General features: G+C 50.1%; 1 protein-coding gene across 2 annotated transcripts in view; it reads left to right on the top strand.

The window, feature by feature from the left end:
- CNGA3 (cyclic nucleotide gated channel alpha 3) overlaps positions 1-20295 on the top strand; it is a 44621-nt gene that overhangs the window by 16742 nt on the left and 7584 nt on the right. Inside the window, exons 2-6 of one of the 2 annotated variants that reach the window (XM_029232294.1) lie at positions 497-636; positions 7858-7971; positions 10232-10411; positions 13948-14001; positions 19317-19383. In XM_029232294.1, coding sequence (XP_029088127.1) covers positions 7872-7971; positions 10232-10411; positions 13948-14001; positions 19317-19383 — 401 coding nt within the window. In that variant the 5' untranslated portion in view covers positions 497-636; positions 7858-7871. Of the gene's footprint in view, positions 1-496; positions 637-7857; positions 7972-10231; positions 10412-13947; positions 14002-19316; positions 19384-20295 lie in introns of those variants that run through there. The other variant, XM_029232293.1, reaches the window with a different exon arrangement.

The following is a 20295-nucleotide window of genomic DNA, read 5'->3' as shown; positions in this document are numbered from 1 at the left end:
ACTGCATCATTAAAGAGAATCATGAGGGTTTTAGCTTTCTTACATGGGATACCAACTTGGCCATTCATTCATTCATTTGCTGAATCAGCGCTTAACTTTGAGCAGCCCTTGGGAATTCCCTGGAGGTCCAGTAGTTAGGACTTCGCGCTTCCTCTGCTGGGGGCCCAGGTTCAGTCCCTGGTCGGGGAACTAAGATCCTGCAAACCACGAGGGGTGGCAAAAAGCAAAACAAAACAAACAAACAAACAAAAACCTTTGAGCAGCTCTCAGCACGCAGCATATACAAAGGAGTAAAAGACCTTGTTTGTGCTTCTGGTTCGGACAACTAGCCGGGAGAGATCCAACTGAAACACAGTGTGGCAGGAACTGGGAGAGAAATGGAGGAGGGCACGTGTGCCAGGGCTTGCCTGGGGGAGTAGCCCTCCCATACCGGCTGGGTTTGCAGTTACTTCCTGGGGGGTCCTGATGACATATCTGCTTTGTGTTCATGTTTCAGCAAGCACTTTGGAGCTGAATGTGACAAAGCAAGAAGATGGCCAAGATTAGCACCCAACACTCCCACCCTTCCAGGACTCACCACCTCGTGGTAAGGACCACGGACAGAGATCTCGATAGCATTGAGAACGGCCTCAGCAGGTAGGATGGGCTTTTAACTTCGTGCCTGGAACAGGTTATTTCCATAGCTGATCTAGACCTGGGGGAAAGACTGCCTTAGCCTGTGGTCAAGCGCAAGTCGGAGGGCGGGCTCTGTTCACAGCACTCCTTCGAACTTCATTTTCCATGTCCCTTACTCCTCACAACCCACACTGAGGTAGTTTTTATTCTCATTTTAGAGATGTGGGAAAATGAGGCTCCAAAAGTTACATAACTTTTGTAACTTTTTTTCTAGAAGGCAAGAAAATGGAGACTCATACACAGCTGATTAAATTCTACTATAAAAATGTCCCCAAACTGCCACACTTTCCCTTGTATACATGAAACATTTATTGGGCTCTGTCTGTGCACCAGCCACTGCCCTGGGCACTGGGGTGGAGTACAGATCAGGTGCACTGTCCCTCACTTCCAGGAGAAGGCCAGGACTCAGCCGTGCTCACGTACCTGGGGGGAGTGGGCCGTGCCTTGCCGGCAAAGCCATCGGCCCCATCAGTGACATCCCGACACAGGCAGCCACATGGAAACCTGGGGCCTTGAGTTCTACTTCTAGCCCTGTTCCTAACTTACTAGTAGACCTGGGAAAACTCACTAACCCCTCCATGCCTCAGTTTCTTCAACTGCAAAATGGAGCAGCATTGGGAAATGGGAAATGGGAGAGTATCTATCTGGTGCAAATGGACTTACATTCTTATGTTTCTTAAATTCTCAGTGAGTTGATTGAGTTGAACAAGAAGAAGCTTTATTTCCAATATTTATGTTATTTTTGTCTCACAAATATAACACTTAAAACCTCCCTCCCATGAAAACTGCATATTATCTGACGGCCAAAAGTGCAATTACAGTCCTCAATCCTCGCATCCCTGGCACTAGGCCCTCCTCCATCGTTTCTCCTCACTAACTTACATATGTCACTTCCTCTCTCAAATGCACATTTGGTTTTTCCTACGTCTAGGTGCTTTGTCCCAGCTCCTTAGCAACTCAGCTAATAAGTGATAGACAGCAATTTCCCTATCTTTGCAAACTTACGTAGTCTTTGGACCTCCACCTTCTGGGATTCAGGCAAAGGAAGGAAATCTCAAAGCATGGCAACAGATATTCCCTCCAACTCTTTTAAGTTGGTGCTTGGACCCAGGAAATTTGATAGACTCAGGGGCATCAGAAATTCTCACCCTACTCACATTTCTCCCTCCTAACTGGCCGACTGTCAATACTTGTGTTCCACAACTGAGGACTCCTTCCTTTAGGTTAAGGCATTGCCCTTATTTAAAAGGAAGAGGAACACTATTAGGACAGTTATCTGCTATTAAAACTTTGGTGTGCATTAATAGTTTCTTTCCCATACCTGAGCTAATAACACCCCCCGAAGAGGGGCTTCAAAGAGGATTGCGGTAGAGGGGAGAAAAGTCCCAAGCTTGGAGCACAGCAGGAAGTCAGGCTCCCTGGGCAGCATCAGGCTCCTGGGATCTTGGGCCCAATGGGAGAAGGAAGAAGCTGTTAGGATCAAGAAGAATTTGAAGCAAATGGAACTTTTCCCCATTGCTCCCTTTTGCCTCGAGCGGGACAAAACCAGAGCATCTCGTGGAGCTTCCAGAGTCCCTGGAGTGTCAGTCTGGCTCCGCCCAGTGAGAAGGCGGGCCTGGCAAGTGGGCTGGGGCTCCTGCCCAGAATGCCTGCTTGACCCGACACCACCACGAGCCAGCTCTGCCCGACTCGTCCTGGCTCTGCCTCGGCCGGTGGCCGACAAGCTCCGTCTGGCTTGCGGGCTGTTCAAGAGCCTCTGGCTTCCGAGAGCCTCGCTCTGGGCTCACACTGGGTCCATGCACGCTCCGGGGATAGGCTGTCCACACAGCCAGCGCTCTGAAGTGATCCTCTTGGACAGTACCCTGCCATCTCACGGGTGAGCAAATGCCCTCCCATCCCCCACCCGCATCCCCAGGCCAGCGTGGTGACCAACAGCACAGGCTCGGGGTCAGACTGCTGGGTTTGAAAAGTGGCTTTGAAAAGCTGCTCAACAGCTCCAAGCCTCAGTTTCCTCATCTGCAAAATGGACCAGTACTGACCTCAGGGCAGAAATGAGGGTAAGACAGGGCACCCCTGCCACGCAGTGAGTGCTTAATCGGTGCTCACTGCGGGTCTTGGAGATGCTGCCCCTCCTATGGGCCTTCTCTAGCATCCCAGCTGAAGCCTTCTTCACCTCCTCTGACCTCAGATGGCCCCAGCTGTCCCGACATCTGGAGCGGGCCATTTCCTGCCTGTGCCCACATCAGACTGTCTCAGCCTGACCACCAGCCGAGTCTCAGTGAGCTCCACTTGGGGCCGTGCCCAGCTACATACGTGGTAAAAGCTTGTTGACAGATTAGCACAGAATCCCGTGGAAACACTTGAGAGGTTTCAAAAGGAGAGAGAGGAAAAATGCTTCCTTCGTGAGAAGCATTATCTCATGGAGGCAGGAGTGGGTTAACAGACAGAAGTTTCCAGAATGGCTCCTTAGCATCACCAAAGATTGAGAATAGGAGTTCAGGCTGGGGGGAGCAGCCTTGGGCCGGAAGGCTGGGTCCAGAGCCCTCCCCTGCTTCCCAGAGCAGCCCAACATCTGTCAATTCACAGACTAGTTTTCCCTGTAAGATTGATTTCAGCAAAGGACTCTGGCACAGTCACATAAAATTTTTAAAGTTTCAAATCACTATTTGCAGGGAGGAAATGCTGTTTGAACAAATCGTAGATCTTTGCCTTGAAATTCCAATCCTTTTAGAAAACTTTTGGGAGAAATAATTATGAATGTGTGTCCTTAAATATTAATCACTCTTTATCCTCAATGATATCACACAGCTGTGCTGGGAACATATGCATTAGGAACATATGCATTTGCTGAGTGCCCCCCAAAGCGGGGAGTATCATTTCCCCGACCCCTGAGACATCCCGCCTCCCAGGTCCTTCACCAAGTTAGAGACCAAGGTTTCTGTTTCTCTTTTTAAATCACTGGGCCCATTTTCCTAGTGAAGAGTCATAAGGAAGGATGAAAATGCTTCCTTTGAACAAAAAAATTAAGTTTACACCTTGAAAAGACCAGAAATAAAGATGTCTTTCTTGAATTTTGCTTTTCCTATTTAGATCTGTTTGGGTGACTCAGTTATTTGAGAGCTGGCTGGCATATTTTTGCAGATACTGCAATAGAGAAAGACTTCACAGTCTGCCACAGAGGATTGCAGCTGGGACCGAGGGCACCCCAAACCCCAGATCAGTCTCCTAGTGTAGCTATTTTAGGTGAGCTTTTGGGCATAGGGGGTTGTGTCCTACAGAGAAGGAGACTTCTCTTCATGCTTTACCCTGAACAGAGCCCAAAGCAATTTCCACAAAAGAAAACCATTTTCAACCTGCTTCCCCAGGACCCAAGACAAAAATGCAGTGACTTCAGTTCCCTGGTCACACGTGGCCGGGGCAGTACCTGCCCATCACTCTAGTTCCTCAGGGCTTGAGAGCAGGAAAAGTAAAATAAGGTATCATCTTCTCCACCCTTGTTCCAAAAGGCCACTTCTGTTTCCTCTTATGTCCCCAAAGTCACTGAAAGAAGACACCAGATCCACAGAGCACAAAGTTAATCACCAGTTCCCGTTCTGATGAGAACCTCTGCTCCCTCCCAGTGACGAAGAAGCTTCACCTTGTGGACATTAATTCCTCTGTATAAATAAACTCAGAAGATGAGCTTTACAGGTTGAAAATGACCTTGTCTTTCAAAACAGTCACTTCATTTTGTTTCACCAGTTGCCCTTGATCTTGCTAGTTACTAACTTCACAGGGCTTCTTCCTGCAAAGGCACCATCACCACGGAGAGCCGGAGACTGTGGGTAGAAGGCAACTTCATGTTGTCCTGGCCTGGTCTGCTTGTTTTACAGAGACTGAAGCCTGTCGAGTCCTGAGCCAGCTCCGGGCCGGACAGCACCTGGCCCGCACTCTCTCCTGCCTCTGTATTTCCCTGGGAGGTTCTGGATCCCTGATCTTGCACTGATTGCCAGAAGTTTCTCCCTTTTGGCAGTACCTGTGTGTCCTTGGGGACACAAAATATCACCTCAGACATTTGGTTCCTCTCCTCCTAGCCAATCTCCTCTTCCATTTACCTCGTAAAATCAGTTTCTCTGAGGAATAACTAATTGGTTTGCTATTTAAATACCCCCAGGCATTTAACGAGGGTAGAAACTATGGAGCTGGGAGAAAGACAGCAGGGTAGAACTCTGGGCATCAAGAAACAAGTGGGGAGATGCATCAAGAAGAAAAGACCCCTTGGGTCCCTTGAACTTACATCGTATAAGACCCTTCCTATTCTTCACAGCTAAATGTGCCTTTCTGGACTTGGGTGTTTGACCAATACTTAAATCAATATGAAATCAATTTTTCCTTTGTTTTCTTTTCGAAGACCAGGAAAATTAAACTCAGGGAGGGTAAGTGACCAGCCCACAGTGCACTTAGTTAATAGGTGCTGGGTTAGGGATTCGAACACAGGCCTCCGGGCTCCCCACTACGCCACCTCCCCTTCATGTAGGTGTCAAAGGTCCAGGCCACTTGCAGTAGCTCTCACTGCTGCCAGCTGCAGGCCTGCTTTGAAATCTGGGGTGAGTTCTGCCCTTCTCACCCACCCACAAGCCCTGATGTCATGGGCATTGAGTCCTTTGCTGCTAATGCAAATACATCTGGTCTCAGGATGTACCCCCCCCCATCCCCCCACAATGAACAGAATCCAGACCAGGCAGAAATGCTGGGCCGCCTGCTCGATGCCTAGAGCTCCCTGAGGAGGGAGCTGCTCGTGGGGACAGAACACCTCGTCCTGGGATTGCCTCTAGATCTTCCAGGCACACATTCTGTGGCAGAGCTAGAGCCCAGCTGTTAGTTGCTGCCCGCACCCCAACTCCCCACCCCCAAGCATGCCAGCTGCTAGGATCCAGGCACTGGAGAGATGGACTCACTTGTCCCCCTGCCGCCTCCTCCTCCTGTAACTGACCCGGGTGCCTTGCAACATGCATTCCCACCTTTGCAGTACGCAGAATATTAGAAGCTCAAGGGTATTGTAGCTTCCTAACTGCAGCAGGGCTTCTGGTAGGGTCTCTCATATGTATAAGGATGAGGTGTGAGTGGTCTCTTATGAGTATAGAGAATTCAGTTAGGGGATTTGGAAATAAAAAAGCCATGCCCACACTTGTGCAGCCAGGGGAATCAGAGCCATGTCTCTAGTGGCATGCCACAGGGCTCAGCTCTCAGCCGTGTCCTATTCAACTTTTGCTTTAATCAGTGCCATATATGAAAATACAGAAGGCAGATTCATGGAGTAGGTGAGAGCAGGCTTTGAAAGGAGATGGAATGGCATACAAATCTCAGCTTTGCCACTTGGCTGTGTGACCTTGGGGAAGTTACTTAACCTCTCTGAACCTCAGTTTCCTCTCATACAGTTTTTATGTGGATTAAGTGATCAAATGTATGTGGCTGACATACAGCAAGCAGTCAATAAATGGTGTATACTTCGGGTATCACATCTGTGAATGAGACGGAGTTGGGAGGACCCTGCATACCAAGCGTGCCAGAACATCAAGTGACTCAGATAAATGGGAGAGTCCAGTACTTATTTCCAACAAATCAATTGTACATGCATAAGACAAGGCCTTCTGGCTTAGCAGCAGCACATGTTATAAGACATTGGGTTTTGGATGATGGTAGCTGGTGATGGGGCACCAAAAGCATGTCTTGGGCTCCAGTAACAGCAGGGTGGTTCTCAGTCTCTGTGCCCAGTCAGGCAAGACTACAGGAACCTGCTCACAGGAGAATGACCGTGACAGGGAAGAGACTTGAACCTGATGAGGAAGGGCTGGGTGAGCTGATGCGTCTAGCCTGGAAAAGCGAGGCAGCACAGGTGTGAGAGCTGTCCCTTCATGGAAGGCGGTCTTTTAGAAGATGAAGTTGCCTGACTCCACGTGGTTCCAGCAAAAAAACAAAAACAAAAACGTGTATCCTCGATATGGGGAAGCTGAGGGAGAGAAGAACCTGCCGGCAATCAGGCTGTGCAGAGAAGACCTGGAGGAGCCATGGAATGGTAGTGAGCTCCCCGTGCTGGAGACGGCAGGGAGGTTGCAGAAAGGAAGAGGCAGCGGCTTGGCGGCTGAGATACGGGATTCTGACTTCGAATCACTCACTGGGGAGAGAGAGAGCCTTTGCCCTGACATTAATTCTTGCTTCTTCAGCCGTGTTGCCACCTTGTTAAGAAGGCTGATTAGGCTGGAATAGGTCATGTGATCGAATTAATTTGTCTTGCCTGGGCTCTCCAAGACTCATAGAATGAAGTGCAAATCCCTGGAGGCCAATGCCTGGATGGCTTTTAATCAGGCTGATCAAACTTCAGCCCTAGGAAGTTTTAAAAGGAAGGGAAAAAAGGAAAATTACACCCCAGCAGAGAGGTCTTATTCCAGGAAGTTCAACAAACACGAGGCTCTGCTGATGCTCAGACTGAGCTGTGGACACCTGTCCTGTGGGTGCTGTTGCTTTTCGCCCTGAATTGCACAGGTGAGGTCCCCGCCCCCCTTCCCTCCGCGTTACAGGGGACACGGGTTAGGGCTTGGCAAAAGGGCACAGCAGAAATGGATTTTCATTTGAAAGCACTGCACAAATGCACGTGGAGGGCTAGGCCAATTCCTTACAGTATCGCCGGACCCTCCTCTTAACCAGTGGGCTCCCGCAGTACCCACACACTACGACAGAGGGCGAGGGAAGACCTCTTGAAGGAGGCGGCACTTGATCCGACTTTAGGAGATGGGATTTCAGTATGCAGAGATGTGTGTGAACCAAAATCCTTGTTCTGGAATCCTTGCATGGAAACAGCTGCTGTGGCTCCAGATGCAGGTCCGGGACCTCCCCACCACCACCCCGCCCCCAGTGCTCTAATAAGGACCATTTGCTGCTGGCTTGCCCTTTTCACCTGGGCTATGGGCAGTAGCCTCCTTGTCATAAAGGAAAAGCCACTTTCTCCTGAAAGCCAGGACCTGCTGGCTGCTGCTGGAGTATGAACTGAAGTGGGGAGCTCTGGGGTGAGGATCTGTGACAGTAGCTTTCCTCTTTAAGCAGGGCATCTGGCCATCTCAGTCCTCAACGTGTCCAGGAGGTTGGAAATCAATGTCAAAGATGAGCTTGAAATCAATTTTGCTTGCTGTATATTTGATTTCCTAGGACCCACTTGCCATATGAGGAGACACCGGCAGAACTGCAAGAAGGCATCACCATGGAGACCAGAGGACTGGCTGAATCCAAGCGAAGCTCCTTCACCAGCCAGGGGCCCGCCAGGTAACCGACCGGTCTCAGCCCTCACCTTGGGAAAGGTCAGACGGAGGCAGAAAGAAGGTAGATAAGTCTCAGGAAGAAATGGTGGTTGAGGGTAGGGTTGCAGATTTGGAGAAGAAAGGGGCAGGAGAAGCGGAGTCAGAAATCTATCAGGGAGTCATTTCCTCTTGGGTCAGGTGTTCTGAGCTCAGAAAAGTCTAAGAAAAACTGCCTCTATCTGAAATTGCTCTCATAAAAAGTGGTATTGAGGTACTTGCTCAATTCTGGAAGAATTCAAGAAAAAAAAAGCCAACCAGAGAAGTTTCAGAAAAGAATTCAGAAGAAAGATCAGCCAGCCGTGGGAGACCGTTGGGTGGATCACGGTGGCACACAGAGGGCAATCGTGGCTCTGTCGGAAATAGCCCCTGGCAGGTCCTCACTCGTATGGGTCTAGACTTCATAGCTTACGTCCTCGCAAAAGTATTTGAAAGATTAACTAGGCTCCGAGCTCTGTCTCCCTTCTGATGACATCTGTCCTCCGGCTTCAGTAGCTGTACCACCTGGAGGAAGTCATTTCACCTTTCACGTCTCATCTAAAGATGCATCTAGTAACATGAGGGCTGCGGCAGGGCCCACTCCTGCCCCACGACGGGCGCTCAACAAATGTTGGGCTCATTATTTCCTTCCACTGATATTTTTTTTTTTTTTACCAAAGCCAGAGTTTCATACAGTCACGTGTTCTACAGGTTTTGCTTAAGAGTATTGCAAAAAAATTAATTTATCTAGTTATTCTTCATGTTTTTCATTGTGGAGGATTATTTATTTCACTAGCCACTTACAGCTGGGCATTTAAGTGATTTCCAGTGTTTTTTGTCTTACTAATAAAATATCTTGCTAATAAAAGGCCTGTTGATCGTAAGTTAGAGAACGCCTTCAACTAGCTCAAATGAAAAGGGTAGGGCTGGGGCAGGGGCTGGTGTAAGCGAAGATCCAGGCCACCTTGTGGAAACGGAGCCAGTGGGGCTCATAAGGGGCCGTGGGGAAGCAGCTGCCTTCCCTCTCTCGTTTCTCTAGCAACATTTCGTGATCTGTGTGCTTTTTGCCTGCGTGCCTCCTACGTTTCTGGCTTTCTCGGCTCACACCTCAGCAGGCACAGGCTGAACACAGCCTTCACCATATGATCCTGAGTTGAAACACCCAACCCCATCTTGGAGTGGTTTTTAGTTCCGAGGCTTGAGTGACTCTGTGGGTCAGTCGTCCATCCCCGAGCCTGTTGGCTGAGGCTGGAGCTCCGGGGAGTATGACCTTGTTTCTCTCCCTCAGCAGAGGGAGGACGTGGGTGTGGGGAGTGTCAGAGCGGAGAGGTTGGGCTGGGCAGGCACCTTGCCATTCATCTGCAGTGGCCGCTGTGAGCATCTCTGTGCGTGGCATGTTGCCTCACTTCAACTTATTCCCTTAGGCTATGGTCACAAGTGTGTGATGGGGATCAAGGTATGTGACAATTCATGACTCCATGCCAGGTTGCTCAGAACTGATTTCTTGGGGACAGTGGCGTGCACAGTGGGTGCCCAGGCAGGAAAGCTGAACTCCAAGAAATAGTTGAGTCTGTCTTTCCGTTCCCCCCTGGCCAAGACGGGGAAGCAAGAGGCAGGGCTGAGGGAAGCTTTTTTACAGAAAACTGAAGCTAAGATGAGCTCTGGGCGTGGACTGCCTGGTCTCAGGTGCTTGCGGCCCGGGTGGCGTCCGCTCCAGGAGAGAGATCAGGGCACATTGCACAGGAACTTCTGCACAGGGCTGGGGAGAAAACAAGAGTTTGTATGAAGAGCGATTCATAGGACGAGGGTTGGGGAAAGAACCTAGGTTGTATCTGGGTGCTTGTTCCTTTATACCTTGCTCTGAATTTTATCACTATTCGGAAATTGTATTTTTTACTGTGCCTATGCTTACCAGTCGTAACAAAGAGCTCTACATGGGGCAGAAGGAAAGATGAGCAGAAAAGCTTGCTAAATGGCCCATTGGCAGGATCGTGCCTTTGATGGAGTCCAGGTGTTAAAGGGACAAAGCCATAATGAAGAAATGTCCCTTATGGAGGAAGCTCCGTCCCAGGTGGCAGAGGTGGAGGGAAGAAAAGGCTCTGGCGAGTGGGGGCAGGGGGTGGCGTGCAAACCTGAGACTGGCCCTGGGACCCACATCCTGCCGGCATCTCTGCCCCTGCCCCAGCCCCCTGGGAGGGGGCTTACGTCTCCTTCCGCACCGGCCTCGCTGCGGGTCTGTGCCCTTCCAGGTTGTCACGCCTCATCACCTCGCTGTGTGCCTGGGCCGCCAGTCACTTACGCCACGAGGACCAGAGGCCTGACTCTTTCCTGGAGCGTTTCCACGGAGCCGAGCTTAAGGAGGTGTCTAGCCGCGAAAGCCATGTCCAGAACAACGCGGGCAGCCAGGAGCCGCCAGACAGAGGGAGAAGGTAAGGGAGGCGGGGCTGCCTGCCCCAAACGGGGAGGGAAGCACCTGCTGCCCCCTCCGTGCAGCGTGGATACCCGCCGCCCCCCGGGTGGCCAGGAGCACCAGTCCCTCAGCTGTTCCCTGAAGAAGGGGTCTGTCCTGGGGGAACACTCATGCTCTAGGAGTCTCCACACGAGCCCAAGAAGCCCTGCGGGAGCGGAAACCCTTTAACCAGAGGCCCCGGCCTCATGGGCAGCTGACCCTGTCCTCCGCGGAGCTCCCGCTAGCGCCCCCTGGAGTTGGTGCTCTCAGAACCGCACCCGGGACGTTAGCCTCACCAATCTCTCCGTTAAAGGACCCTCATCCTACTCACCTTGCACTGTGACCCACCTTGCTAAAAAACTGGGGCTTTTGTACCACGAACCTCAGGGAGTACCTAGATGGTACCCACAATTTTATGGATGGGTATACGTACATTCTTCTGGGGAAAAGGTCCAAAGGTTGGTTAGAACTTTGAAGGGGAACCATCCTCGCCCCAGGTTGGTTTAAGAACCGTGGGGAGCACAGTAGGTGGGAGTAGGGTGGGGGATGAGGAAAGTGTCTGCTTTCTAGTAGGATAAGGGTCTGCAGAACAAGGGCTCTGAGCACCTTGCACGGCCCCCTGCCCAGTGGGGAGCTTGTGGCTGGTGCTGTCTGGTGCCTGCAAGTAGAGAAATCTGCAGGGGCTGGACTGACACCCCCCAACACCCCTGCCCCCCCCCGCACAGAGCTGCTGCCTCCCCTCCCCCTCTTCTCGTGTTCTTGAGAAGCCACCCCAGCCTCTGGTGGGCGGGGAGACCACTGGGCGACCGTGGGTTGAATCCATTGTCACTGAACAGCAGAGGGTCTCTTTAGGACCCTTGGGGCAGTTGGGGGAGAAGAGGTAACACGTTCAGGGGAAGCAGACCTCCTCTCAGCCTCACAAACAGGAGGACACTTGCTCAGAACCTGTTTTAAGGAAAAAGGGGCTTGAAAAAGATCTTTTGGCTGAATTCTCTAGGTTATGCCAGGGTTTAGAAGACGTAAAGTGTGAAAAAAGAAGCATGATTGTTGCAGAACAGACAGTCCCTGTATAATCTGCTAGAGAAAATGCTGTCTGTTTTGGAGTCAAAGGAACAGAAGGGCTCGGTTGCGGGCCCCTCGAAAAGGCAAAGAAAGCCCCTGGGGAGTAAAGGCCATGAAGCCTCAGGGGAAACAGATGAATTTTTTTGGAGCTTTGATTTTATTTCCAGATTTGGGGCAGGGGGTTATGTTTATTACAGGTTATGCAGTCCATTGCAAAATGTGCAAGATGTACAAGCGTATTTAAGATAAATTATGAGAGTTCAAAGAGATGTCTTGCCAGAGACATTAGGAGACGTACATTAGTCTTCTCTGCTGGGGAAAGGTGTGAGAATCTCTGGCTGAGAGCCGGAGGCCCAGTGGAGCAGCGTTCTCAGGCTCCCTTTTCCCATGAGCTTGGACTATAAACCCTCGGGCTCCCTGGGCTGTGGGAAGGGGACCGTGGAGGGCCTGGGTGCTGGCTGGATGTGTGCAGGGCCATCCCAGGTTCCCAGGGCCGGGCATCCCAGGCTGTGAGGGAGCACCAGGACCATGAGGCCCACATGCTGTTCGCTACTGAGCCAGAAAGACAGGACGGCTGGCAGCTAAGGACGAAGGGAGGGTGGAGGAGGAGGAAAGAGTCGGGGAGGAAAGGAGGTTTGCTAGCAAGCCAGCCAGGCTGGTTCAGTTCCTTTTAGGCAAGCAAAGACTTCCTTGGCTTAATTGATCAAACTTCTTCTCCACAACTTTAGACTCATGGAGATGAACATTAGACTCTGCCCATTTCCCTATGTGACCAGATTAACGGAGGGTTGACCCCATCAGAACCAAGCCCCAACTATGCCACCAATGCCTGGTCACTTGCTGGAAGGTTCAGAGTGGGCAGGTGAATGCATAGGTGCAGGATGGGAACAGATCAATCAGGGAGGCTTCCTGGGGGAAGAAGACTTTGAATTTTCAAGGCCAAGTCCCATCAGCAAAGCAAAGTGTATGCAGAGGTGGGTCTTAGTTCTCCTGTGGGTTTGGCCCGATGAGATTATGGCAGATCATGGTGCAGCTCACGGGCAACTGCACCCCAGAGAGCTAAACTTTCCTCTATAATCTCCCAGTTTTGATTCCCCAGGGGAATTTTAGATGATCTGAACCAATCCTGAAACAAGCAGTTAGAGCCACATCCTGGATGGGGAGAGGGAGGCTTGGGAGGGATGAGCAGAAGTACCAAAAAGGCATTTGGCTGGATGTTCAACATCATAGAACAGGTGCCCTGAGAGTCAGGCTGGAGTGTCACCAGCGCCTGGCTCTGGGCCCTGGGGTCTCCTGTCCTGTGAATGGTCTGCAGTCACCACAGACAGGCAAGCTGCCCTCTAGCCCTGTGAGGCCAGGCTGGCTTTCTAAAACCAGCTGTCAAAGATGCGAACTGGCAGGTGAGCTCAGGGAGATCACGCCTTTTCCTAAAGAACATCACCAAGTACTGCCCAATCCAGCTTTCAGTAAACATGCTTGGTTGTGAAACCAGCCCTTACCTTCTACCAGATTCTCACATAGATCTGGGATGGCAGGCCCTGGAGTTCTAAGATGAATGTGGGGCAGGGGAAGGGGGAGGATGGGCTGAAACCTGGGGCAGCTCTGCCCAGAGCCCTTTTTTTTTTTTTTAATTAATTTATTTATTTATTTTTGGCTGTGTTGGGTCTTCGTTGCTGCGCGTGGGCTTTCTCTAGTTGCGGCAAGCGGGGGCCACTCTTAATCGCGGTGCGCGGGCCTCTCACTATTGGAGCCTCTCTTGTTGCGGAGCACAAGCTCCAGACGCGCAGGCTCAGTAGTTGTGGCTCACGGGCCTAGTTGCTCTGCGGCATGTGGGATCTTCCCAGACTAGGGCTTGAACCCGTGTCCCCTGCATTGGCAGGCAGATTCCCAACCACTGCGCCACCAGGGAAACCCAAGAGTCCATTTTTTGTCCTGAGAACTGGAAGCGGGCCCTGTGATGGGGTTTCCAAGGGAAGGGCCCTGTGACAGCCATGTCTCTGCAGAGGGGGCAGCAAGTTGCTGCTGCTGCTAACGATGTCCATTCTGGTCCAAGGAGCTTGGCCTGTTCACCCAGGAGCACCCAAGGGCAGGCGCCATGCCGGGTGGTCTCTGTGCTCCCCCCCTCCATAGTGCCTGGCCCACTGCCTGGCACATGCTAAAACTGGAGGACATTGAGAGGAATCGAGGCTAGGATGCTGGATGGGATTCAAAGAGTTAATCCTCAGTTATTCAGAAGCCTCAATTTACCCAGGTGTTCATCCTCTCCCGTTCACCAACACTAGTCACGAAACAATGTCTGTCCCTGACAATAACAATTCCCTCTGTTCAAGCTGTGTGGAAAGGCCCGTGAGACAGGGGATGGGAGTCCCAGAATAACTGCCTGGGGGCAAGGGGTCCCCAGCAATTGGACTTGATTTCAGATTCCCATGCTGTGCTCTCTTTACCTCCCCGCAGTGACTGGCCCCTGGCCAGAAGCAACACCAATGCCTGCAACAACTCAGAGAAGGAGTGAGTACCTCTGCCCCCTCCCACTCCCTGCGGCCAACCCCCTCCCTGTAGACACCCCAGCTTTGTACTGCTACCTCCCCCAAACCCCACCAGACCATTCTAGGGTCCTGCTCCTTCCATTGGAAACCCATCCCTGTGGACAAATGGGGAGAGGGACCTGGTCTGTGTGACTTCTTTGGGCAGGTCCTTTTATCTCTGTGTCTCTCATTGTTCTCATCTAGAAAGCGAAGGGGTTGGCTCGGTAAACATTTTCAGTGCTAACACCTCTGTTGCTATGTATCTGAAGGTGCAAAGCTGGAGTCCCTTTACAGAGCAGTGGATAAATCTCCTTCATGATGAGAATGCACTTTCCATTCTACATCCTCAGGCTCCTGTGTGCCGGTGAAGTGCCCTTGTCTTCAAGCCAATTCAGGCCAATTTGGAGGGCATGATCGGGACAGTGGAAAGAGGAGATTTAAATAGTTCCAGAGATTAGCCTCTTGAAACCGTGACCCACCGTAATTCCTTCCTGCCACCCGATGCTGAGCGGGCAGAGCGGTTTGATGTGTGACTCTGGCAACATCACCCAAGAGCCCAAGCAGACAGTGTGCGTATGTGTGTGACCGTGTTTGTGTGTGAACACGTGTGTGTGTGTGTGTGTGTGTGTGTCCCGCTCTCCAGCCTTCCTTTTTAGAACACCGTGGAGGTAGGAGCGGAGGGGGGTCTCAGCTGGAGCTTAGGGGAAAACCATCCGTGTCAGCCAAGAAATGCCAATTCCTTGACTTCCAGCCGACTGAGAACTGTGCCGAGGCTTTTTCTTGTTATTTTCCTTTGTTCTTCTGATAGAACTTCTTTCCATTTCCCCTCCGTGAACCTTAGTTGCATTTGGGGGCTTTTTTGTTTGTTTTTTAAATGTATTTTTTAAATTGAAGTGAGTTTACAATGTTGTGTTAGTTTCTGGAATACAGCAAAGTGATTCAGTTACACATACGTATATTCTTTTTCAGATTCTTTTCCATTATGGTTTATCCCAGGATATTGAATATAGTTCCCTGTGCTCTACAGTAGGACCTTGTTGTTTATCCATCCTATATATAATAGTTTGCATCTGCTAATCCCAAACTCCCAGTTGATCCCTGCCCCATCCTCTCCCCCTTAGTTGCATTTTGTTTACATAAATTGGGACATGAAATCCAGAGACCCAAATGCCAACAGTCAAGAAAAATGAAATGATTTAATCTGCAAAATGATAGCTACTGTGATATGTGTTTGATGCCCTTGGAAACCTGGTGTTGAGTCCCGCAGTCAGGCAAAGGCTCAGGGCACCAGAAACCATAGGTAGAGGTCTTGTGGGTGGGTCTCCAGGCTTCTCCATCCTGGGGCTGGGATGTGGGCAAGGATGGTGTGGATGCCGTCAGCTACATCAGGCTCTTATAAATCTTTTCAGATGGGCTCGTATCGTGGGTCCACACTGCAGCCAAGGACCGAAGGACCAAATTGGGGGCTGCCCCCAAATGGAGCCACCTGGGTACAAAGATACAGAAGTAATTCTTATGGACACCTTCCCCCATTCTTCCACCACATTTCTAGCATTTTCACTTAGTCCCATGGGTTCTGAAAGTTTCTTTCTCCCGATCAATCTGTTCTCAGCCAAAACCAGCCTCGTTTTGTAGCTCTGTGTAGGTCCCCTGGGGCAGTGCTGGGTGGATTCCGGGACACAGCTGGATGGCACGGGGTCTTCCCTAGGCCCTCAGCAGGTTGGTAGCCAGAGGAAAGTCCAAAGCTTGTAACCTGGGGCCACAAATCCTGAACAAGGGTGGCAGAGCCTGGTGTAATTAAACTCCCAGCAGGGCTAAGTGTGCCCGATAAGCTTGTGGGCAGCGCCCTCTGCTGGTGACTTGACATTAAGACTTCAGCTGCAGAAAAACCAGTAGCTTCAAGAGAACAGAGGATGGGTGAGTGTCCTTGCTCTTCTCATTTAAAGATTCTAACAACTTTTGTTCTTAGTTTATTAATATGCTCATTGTCAAAAACTTAGAAAACACAGAAAAGCACCCACGAGCATACACCCATAAAAAAGTACACTTTACATTAGCAGTTGAACCCCATTATCAGAGACAACCCCTCTTCACATGTTGGCAAATATCCCTCCAAGTTTTCTCTAGGCGTATATATTGAATAGATAGATACGTGGATACATAGATACACAGATACATAGACAGATGCAATATGTTTAATATATGTACTGGTTAAGTGCATTTGCATCCCAACTCAGCCACCTAAGAGCTTTGTGACCTTGAGCAAGTTACCTGACCTCTCTGTGCCTCAGTTTCCGGACTTGTGAAATAGGGATTGTAACTGGCGTCTTACAGAGTTGTGTTAAGACTGTTCTAATATATGTGAAGTGCCGAGTACATAGTAAATGATCAATCAATATTGACTACTGTGGGAAGCAGAGTAATTTCACTACCACAACCTCACCAAAAGTGTTTCCATCCTAACCCCTGGAACCCGTGAGTAGATTATTTTACATGACAAAGGAGACTTTGCAAATGTGATTGCATTTAAGGACCTGCAGATGGAGAGGTTATTCTGGATTATCCAGGTGGGCCCAATGTAATCACATGAGTTCTTAAAGGCAGAAGCGGGAGGTAGGAGAGTGAGTCAGAGATATGAGATGGAAGGAGGAGAGATTCGCCGTGTGAGTGGGACCGTCCTGTCATTGCTGGCTTTGAAGATGGAGGAAGCGGGGAGGGAGGCCTGAGCCACGGATGCAGCAGCCTCCAAAAGCCAGGGATAGCCCTCCACCTACAGCCAGCAGGAGAACAGGAACCTTGGTCCTGAGCTTCAAGGAGCTGGATTCTACCTGCAATCCCAGTGAGCAGGAAACAGATTCTCTCCAGAGCCTCCAAAAAGGAACACAGCCTGAGGGCACCTTGATTTTCATCCAGTCAGATTATACGACTTCTTCCAATCTCCAGAACTGTAAGAGAATGAATTTGGGTTGTTCTAAGATACTACACTTGTGGTCATTTGTTATGGCAACAGTAGAAAATCAATAACACAGCTTTCGACCCCAGAAGTGGAGTGCTGCTGTAACAAATACTTAAAATGTGGAAGTGGCTTCAGAATTGACCCTAGGTAGGATCTAGAAGAATTTTAAGGAGCATGTTTTTGTTAAAAAAAGCCTAGATTGCTTTGAACAGGTTGTTAAAAGAAATATGAATGTTAAAGACTCTACCAGTAGCACAGGGAGATCAGCTCGATGCCTTGGGACGACCTAGAGGGGTGGAATAGGGAGGGTGGGAGGGAGGGGATATGGGGATATATGTATATATATATATATATATATATATATATATATATATAGCTGATTCACTTTGTTGTACAGCAGAAACTAACACACCATTGTAAAGCAATTCTACTCCAATAAAGATATAAAAAAGTGGGGAACAATCATCAGAAAAAAAACTATAGCAGTGAGGGTTCAGAAGGAAAAATGGGGAGCATTCCAGAGAAAAACCTAAGCTGCCTACATACTTAATACCTAAATGGTCGAAACAGACTATTAGTAGAAACCTGGACTTTAGGGGTGCTGCCGGTGAGGGCTCATAAGGACGTGAGGAGCAGGCTTTTAGAACCTGAAGGAAAGGGGATTCATGTTTAGTGGCAAAAAGCTGAGCGGGATTATGTCCCGCAAGTATGGGGGAAGCAGAATTCGTATGCAATGAGCTTGAATATTTCGCTGAGGACATTTCTAAGCTAAGGTACTGAGGGTGCAGCCTGGTTTATTCTTGCTGCTGATGGTAAAACTTAAGAAAGAAATTGAGGGAAGAACTGATAAGTGAAAAGGAAACAAGACTTGATGACTTGGGAAGTTCTCAGCCTGCTCAGATGGCAAAAGAGAATAAGCTTTAAAAAGTCGCTGTCAGGAAAGCATTGCCTTCGGGAAAAAGCCAAGGATGCGGCTGAACTTTTGCTAATAACTCGAAGATCAAAAGCTCTGAGTATTCAGTCACATAAAAGACCCTCTGAAGAGACCGAGGGTGTGAACCACGGCTCATCTCAACAGAGGCCAAAAATAGAGAAGAGATTTCTCAGAAAGATCTGTGGATGAGCCTCTGTCTAGTGGAGTGGATCCCTCTGGTATACATGACCCATTAAGGTCTAGAAGATTTTATGGCAGCAGAAACGCTGCCAGCTTGGAGCTGAAGGATAGAAACAGTGTCCTGTTCTGTGGTTGAATTCTGTGGTTGAAGAATTTCCTCTGTTGTATGATCAGATTGTTTGTGCTGTGACTTAGAAATAATGGTGGTGATGATTCTCCTGTATGCATGTTTGCACACACCTTTGATTATTTCCTGGGGAAGTGCTGTGTAAAGTGCATTGGTCCTTTTCAACGAGTGTTTAATTAGCAGACACTTATTTCTCAGCCCGCCCTTCCTCCAGGGGAAGGAACAGGGGAATCAGAAGGGCCTGCGGGTGATTCCGGGGGTGCCCTGAGGCAGGCAGGGCCTTTTACCCTCCACCTTTGTTTCCTCGGCTGTTCAGTGGGCAATAATGCGTGCCTTGCAGGACTACTCTAACCGTTAATAGGTAACCCTTGTAACTGTGTCCGGCCCATGAAGGACGTGCAATAAAGAAGGGGAAGCAGAGTAAAGCTGTGCGTTGAGGAAACATCTGCCCTTACAGGCCCTTCCTGCCCATGCAGACAGGAGGGCGAGGCCCCACCTGCAACGCCACATCCAGCAAAGTCTGGGAGCGTCTGAGCGTGGCTGCATTTGCCTCAGACGACTTGAAGACTTGCTGCTGCCCAGCACACCTGTGCCTGCCTAAGGGTCTTGCTTCCTTTCTGTCCCCTGGCTTTCCCATCAAGGGCCAGGTTTTCATGTGACCCCAGAACAACGGAAAAGCCACCCCCTTTCCTCAGAACAAAGAGCGTTCCATGTGACTCCCAAAACTCTGAGTGGCTTTTCCACCCTAAAGGTGTGGATTTGGGTTTATTTCCCATTACCTCAAAAGTTTCCAGTCTCAAGCTGCTTGTGACTTTCTAGGGACTCACGGAAATAGGTCAGAAATTGTAGAATATTAGACTGAACCACTGTGTACATTTCAATGTATACAATGGATACTTCAGTGGAGGTGGTACCCTCCCCCTTCAGGAATAATAATAATGATATTATTCATGAAATCAACAACCTCATTTCATCCCAGTGTGCTAGAAAGATTGGTTTCCTGCACCACGCCCTCTCCCCCGTGTCACTGTGGCCTACCCTCTCCCCGTGGTAATGACCTTGGTATATGAAAATTGCTAAATGTCACCCTGTGTCATCCAGTGACAAGGCGAAAAAGGAGAAAGAAAAAAAGGAAGAGAAAAAGGAAAACCCAAAAAAGGAGGAGTAAGTACTGAGAGAAACTGCCCCCAAAGAGGGGGTTTCATCGTCACAGCAGGCCTGGTTCCACACCACCCGGCCCTGGCCCTGGGGAGGAGAGAGACGCAGTCAGGCCTTAGGGTCAGCCCTGGAGAGAGGGCTGCTTAGGGCTACAGAAAAGGAGTTGGCCTCAGGCAGGGATCAGGCCTGCTGAGATCACGTGAGGGTCTCGTTCTGCAGGGAAAGTCGGGGAGCCCAAAGGGGGGCTTGTAGGTAGGCAGGTTTGCCTACAGCCTCAGGTGAGCAGTTCGGGGCTTCCCTGGGAGCCTGCTCCGGTGCCCTCCCCTTGGGCATTCTGTTTGCCCACAAGGTGGCCGTCCACACAGTGGAGTACGCGGAGCCCTTTTCCTGGGTACTAGAAAACACTATATTCACAAACTTTAATCCAAGCCCAGTGCCAATGAGCGTTGGGCACGTCCAAAGCCCAGCCAATCAGCAGCTGACCTCGGACTTGCTGAGTTGAGGTGAAAACAGGCAACTCAGGGTCTCCTCTGGGGCGCGGGAGCAGCTCTGCAGGCCTAGGCGGGCATGGGGGGGCAGATGGGGTGGGGGAGGAGATGCGTGGACCCAAAGAAAGATCTCCAGTACCGCCTATAAATTCCAATCCTCCGAAAATCCTGAAAATAAACACCGAAAGCACCCTAAGCTATTTCTTCCATTCAGTGTTGGCTGACATACCTCGATGATTCCCGGGTTGGTGGTTTTTGGTGGAGAGGCAGGAAATGTCTTTAGAACATCTGCACGATTGCAGTTAGTGAGGTGGAGAGAGCACATTCCCAAGGGAGAGCTCTGGGCTCCCAAGCTCCCAAGTTCAGTCCAGAGAGGAGCTGTCTCAGAACCACCCAGGACAGTGATTAAATGCACATTTCCAGACCCCAGTCCT

The sequence above is a fragment of the Monodon monoceros genome, unplaced genomic scaffold (assembly GCF_005190385.1).
Source record: "Monodon monoceros isolate NGI ecotype Baffin Bay Population unplaced genomic scaffold, NGI_Narwhal_1 Super_Scaffold_19, whole genome shotgun sequence".
NCBI classification, from domain to species: domain Eukaryota; kingdom Metazoa; phylum Chordata; class Mammalia; order Artiodactyla; family Monodontidae; genus Monodon; species Monodon monoceros.
Note: the sequence above shows the minus strand (reverse complement) of the source record. Positions and strands in the feature narration are given on the sequence as shown.